This window comes from Ovis aries, chromosome 20 (assembly GCF_016772045.2).
Source record: "Ovis aries strain OAR_USU_Benz2616 breed Rambouillet chromosome 20, ARS-UI_Ramb_v3.0, whole genome shotgun sequence".
NCBI lineage: Eukaryota > Metazoa > Chordata > Mammalia > Artiodactyla > Bovidae > Ovis > Ovis aries.
This window is the reverse complement of record NC_056073.1, coordinates 17,104,635-17,110,151: the sequence shown is the minus strand read 5'-3', so window position 1 is coordinate 17,110,151 and position 5,517 is coordinate 17,104,635. Positions and strand designations below refer to the sequence as shown.

The following is a 5,517-nucleotide window of genomic DNA, read 5'->3' as shown; positions in this document are numbered from 1 at the left end:
GTTGACGCGCCTGCGTACCGCGGCCCCAAAGTCTCTCGCTCCGCCCACCAAGGAGCAACCGTCATAAGGAAGCCGCCACTTCCGCGGGCGCATGCGCACTGGGACGTCGGGCGCGTGCGCAGCGCCGGCTCTTTCCCGGCTGGATCTTCGGCGGCTCACGCTCCTCCTCCTGCTCCTCACCGCCCCGCCTCGGCCCGCCGCGGCCCGGTACCAGCGTGTGGTCCCGCCAACGGAGCCGTCCGTGCCTCGTGCTCCCAGGATTGCGGTGCTGCGCGCTCGTGGTGCGTGGCACTACTCATGGCGATGGATCGAGTGAACACGCTGTGCGAGCAGCTGGTGAAAGCGGTGACGATCATGATGGACCCCAGCTCCACCCAGCGTTACCGGCTAGAAGCCCTCAAGGTATCTGAGTTCTGGCGACCCGGGCCTGCCCCGAGACCCTCCCCCCGCCTCAGCCGTCCCGGCGCAGCCCACGACGCTGGTCGTCTCCCGCCCACGCGGCCCCTGGACCTCGGTCCCAACCCCGGGGAGCCCTCCCCCTTGCAGCTCTCCGCGCCTCTTCCCACTCCCCGCCTTCTTTGCTCGCCGCGCCTACCCTTTTCCCGGGACGCTCTGGTCCCTGCCTCACTGTAGCAGTCTCTTCTCACCGACACTCCCCACTGCCCTCTCCTCCCCCTCTCCCCGCTTCTATTTACTCTTCTCCGCACCACGATCCCCTCCACAGCTGGCTGAACCCACTTTATTCCCCTAACCCCCACATTCCTGCATCCCATCTCCTTCCCGTGGAGCACGTGTCCAACCCGTCCCCAACATCGGCCACATTCTTTTTAGTCTCCCTCACTAAACGTTTTCCTGCTGACACACTCTCCTGACTCTCCCTAACCGAGCTCCAGCCTCTCTAGTGCCCTTTTGCTTACATCCCTACACTTCTCCCTAACCCACTTTTGTGTCTTGGATATTTCTGGCTTAATTCTCAACCCCCCACCCCCATGTTTTTTACTGTGTGATATTCTTAGACTATTTTGCGCAAAGGTGAACTTCTACCACTTATTTTGCATTTTAGCAAGGGCTTTTTGGTTTCCTGAAAGTAGTTTTCTTGACTGCCAGATTCTCTACTACTGAGACTGATTCTTGTGTAAATTGGGAAAGCAAACACAAAACAAATGGGGATGCCAATACGATTTGAGTTTATTACCCCATCAAGCAGTGTATGTGGGCAGTGAGAAATGACCACTGGAACAGGACTGTGTGTGTTTTAAGAGATGTAACTTCATGAAGTAGACTGAGCATCACTTGGAGGAAGTTTTACAATGTATAGATGTATGTCATAGGATTTGGAATCAAATATTTGGGTTCTGTTTGTTGTTTTACTGTGAAATAGCATAAGTAGAATGCTATAATGATCTTGTGTATACCTGTCACCTAAACTCAGCAGTTGTAAAGACTTCCACATTTGGTTTATTCCTCCCCCAACCAAAGATTTTTAATCCTAGTAATTGTCGTTTCACCCCTATGTGCTTCATGGATTTATCTCTAACAGTTTTTTACTCATAAAGGTCACATTATTTTTTCCAACACTAATTGGCCATTGCATGGGAAATCTGGAACTATCAAAGTGAAAATAATCCTTTATATAATATTTATCTAACTTTTGTCACTTAAAACAATAGCTCAGATTGGAGTTTTGTTTTTTTTCTAGTCCCCCTTTCTCTTGGCTCCTAAGGGAAACACTAACTTTCCTCTTCTTCAGTTTTGTGAGGAGTTTAAAGAAAAGTGCCCTGTCTGTGTTCCCTGTGGTTTGCGGTTGGCTGAGAAAACACAAATTGCCATCGTCAGACATTTTGGCCTTCAGATCCTGGAACACGTTGTCAAGTACGTGAGAGAGCAAATCTTTTTTTCTTATATAACCCTTGGAGATAGTCTTTAGGTAAGTAGAAAAGAGCAATCCCCAGGGAGAAAGGAATGCTTCCTAGAGGTCATCACAGCCTCATGGGAGCTCTCATTCAGAACTTAACCTTTCCCTAGTTTCTTCATCCGTGTAAAGTGCGTGTACATACTAAGTGTAAAGTACTTAGTACATACTAAGTACTCTGCAAATATTAGCTCACGTCACTTAGCTAGTATTTATTGAGCTCCTAATATATGCCCACCAACCTCAGAGTTTTTAGAATAATGCAGTGTACAGGTAAATAAATACCTGACTAAACACTAGAAAAACACTGCCGTTAATTTCTTTTTCCTTAAGTTTTGAGTGTGCATGGCCAGATTCTAACCAGGATTATATGAGAATAACTAAAAACCTGTTCTAACTTGAGTCTCCTACCCCTACTGTCTATTTGAAGAATCCATCAGCTTTTAAGATTTAGTCACAGTTTTTCTGGAATTGTGCTGTTATTACCTTCTAAGCCTAAGATGGCTAGATAGCATCACTGACTCAATGGGCATGAATTTGAGCAAACTCCAGGAGATGAAGGATAGGGAAACCTGGTGTGCTGCAGTCCACGGAGTCGCAAAGAGTCAGACACAACTTAGTGACCGAACAAAGCAAGTCTAGAAAGGGAGTTAGTACTATCAGATTCTAGTTTCTGAAAACCGACTACATTGTTGTAGTTGTCCCAGATATGTATTTGCTTATGGTCTGTCAATAAAACCAAGGGGGAAAGCTCATCTGTGCACAGATCCTACCTGGATTCTAATTAATGGGTCACTGTCTGTATTAAACTCTTTTTGCTTTTAGTATTTTGATTAAATGTGGACTGTTTCTGTCCATTTTTTGAAGGATACAAAATCCAGAGTATAATTTCTGAATAATATCACCAGCATAATTTTAACATAGGAATCAAAGCTAATCTCTTCTGAAGAGAAGGCTTCTAATGTTGTTCTGTTGACTTTATGCATTTTGGTGGCCAGGTTTCGTTGGAACAACATGTCTCGATTGGAGAAGGTCTATCTGAAGAACAGTGTCATGGAGCTGATCGCAAATGTAAGGAATGGTTGATTGGAAGACTTGCATTTACGAGGTGGTTTTAGACAAAGTGTGACTTTTCCAGTGTAGCATTTGTGTAAAAATTCACTGGTTCTACATAGGTCAAACAACTTTATGTAATATTAAATGTTACCTTCAAATTAAAAAGAACCACCATCACTGGAAATCACAGTTCATCCCATTTACTTGGTTTAATTAATCCTTTATGTGTTCTATTTTTAAAATTATGAAGACAAAGTAGAGATAGGTAAACATTTTTAACAAATGAATAAGAGTCTTAGATTAATCAGTTCTAGATTAGATTGCACTTTGCTGTTTCCTTTTATTTTAAACTGAATTATGTTACTAGCAATAAAAAATAGGGTAAATGAGTTTGTTTGGGGAGTTCGACTATAACTTTATAAACACATTTAGAATCCGCAGCCTTAATGTTCTTTTTCACAAAGGACATAAAAAGGAGAATTCATGCCCCTTTTCATCCCCAAAGTCTAGTGTCTTTGATAGAAAAAAAAAATCGCCTTCAAAATTATTAACTTAGCTAGTTAGGATTTATATTTTGTTACTTCTGGGGAGATGTGATAGAAATTTTAATCCATTAAACTTGATACCAGACTTGAGAAGAGAGTCCCAATAATGGTCTTCTGTGTCTTCTAAACCTAGAACTGTTAGGAAGATATTCAGTTGCTCCTGAATCTCTCACTTTATTAGCCTTTCAATGTATTCCTTATTTCCATGCTCTTCTACTCTGGCCCTCATACAAAATGAAACAATATGAAAGTCTCTTCGGTTTGTAAAGAAGAACAGTGTTGTCTTCCTTGCTCTGTGTGACAGCCATTTTATTAGCTGATGCAACCCTCTGTTAAGCTTTAAGAGGGAAGAATGATTAGTGAGAATGCAGGACAGGTGACTCAGACATGGAGAACAGGTTGGTTGGTTTAGTTTGAAAGTAGGCCTGCTCCTAAGTTTTCTACACTCTTACAGCCCAGTTTTTTCCTTTGAATTCAGTCTTGCAAACCTCTTGATGTCACTTATTCTTTTGCAGGGAACTCTGAACATTTTGGAAGAGGAGAACCATATTAAAGATGTTCTGTCTCGAATTGTAGTAGAAATGATCAAGCGGGAGTGGCCACAGCACTGGCCTGACATGCTAGTAGAATTGGACACTCTTTCCAAACAAGGGGTATGCAGTACAGCTGTATCAGTTCAGAGTTTTGTTTTTGTTTGCTCTTCCGAGTTTTTCTGGTTTGTTTGACTGTCCTTTCAGCAGAAAAGAGCCCTTGGTCATATTTATAATGCAAAACATGTTTTCACAATATTGTAAATCAACTATCATACCCCAGTTTTTAAAAAAAGCATATTTAACTACCTTCTTTCTATTGGTGTAGGAAACACAGACTGAATTAGTGATGTTCATTCTTTTGCGGCTGGCAGAGGATGTAGTGACCTTTCAGACACTACCCCCTCAAAGACGAAGGGATATCCAGCAAACATTAACCCAGAACATGGAAAGAATCTTCAGTTTTCTCCTTAACACACTTCAAGAAAATGTAAACAAGTACCAACAAGTGGTAAGGGATACTGATTATACCCCCCACCTTTCATCAGGTTCTGTTTTCTGATATGAGTGGGTTTGTGTGTGTTTTGAAGTTAATCCTGCGGCAAGGAACTAGGGTGTTCAGGTCAGTAAAAGAAAAGGCTATTTTATAAGCAGAACAGAAAGATGACAGGAAAAAGTGGAATTAATTTTCTAGGAGGTTCAATTCAGTGAGTTCTGAACATACTAGAAAAAATAATTCCCTTTTTAGTAAGAAAATTCCTGAAATAGTATAAAAATGAAGCTAAATTTTAAAAAATTTAGTACAGTGGTTCTCAGTGGGAGGGCAATTTTGCCTTCCAGGTTGTCACACCTAGGGGCTGCTACTGACATCTAGTGAGTAGAGGCCAGGCATGCTGCTGAATATCCTATAGTGCCCAGAAAAGTTCTCCACAATAAAGAATTATCTGACCCAAAATGTCAATGGGATTGAGGTTTCAGAACCCTAATCTAGACTCCTCATACACGTTTATTTCACACAAACAGCGTTCATTAAGGTTCATTATTTTTTCTGCCCTCAGCGGCTTCCTTAAGTTTATTTTTAGAGCTCTAGAAGACTAACACAAATGATAAGACAAAGTATTGTTAGCTGTCAGGGTAGGGAGACACAATGAGTATCTAATATTATGCTGTATACTTTTTCATGCTTTACACGTTATTTTAATCCTCAAAACAATCCTGAGTCAAAAACTATTGTCTCCATATTATGGTTGAAGAAACCAATTTTCAGAGAGTATTTATTGAAGATCCCCTGATTAATGATTGTGAGGAATTCAAGCCCCATCCTTTTTACTAGAATGAACTCTTTCCCCCAAAATATCTTCCCAGGATTTTTCAAAAGAAAATATTAAAAGTATTTTAATTGAAAAAACCTATGTGTATTGAGGGTGAAAGAGGTGTTTTTATTTTCCCCTAGGAGATTTAATCCCTGAGAGAA

At 41.7% G+C, this 5,517-nt stretch overlaps 1 protein-coding gene across 2 annotated transcripts in view; it reads left to right on the top strand.

Annotated features, from left to right (window-relative positions):
• The first annotated feature begins 91 nt into the window (after window positions 1-91).
• Window positions 92-5,517, top strand: part of XPO5 (exportin 5) — a 44,465-nt gene continuing 39,039 nt past the window's right edge. For both annotated transcript variants that reach the window (XM_012100702.5, XM_060403198.1), the window contains exons 1-5: window positions 92-402; window positions 1,751-1,872; window positions 2,911-2,983; window positions 4,029-4,166; window positions 4,372-4,554. In XM_012100702.5, the coding sequence (XP_011956092.1) occupies window positions 298-402; window positions 1,751-1,872; window positions 2,911-2,983; window positions 4,029-4,166; window positions 4,372-4,554 (621 nt within the window). In that variant the 5' untranslated portion in view covers window positions 92-297. The remainder of the gene's footprint in view (window positions 403-1,750; window positions 1,873-2,910; window positions 2,984-4,028; window positions 4,167-4,371; window positions 4,555-5,517) is intronic.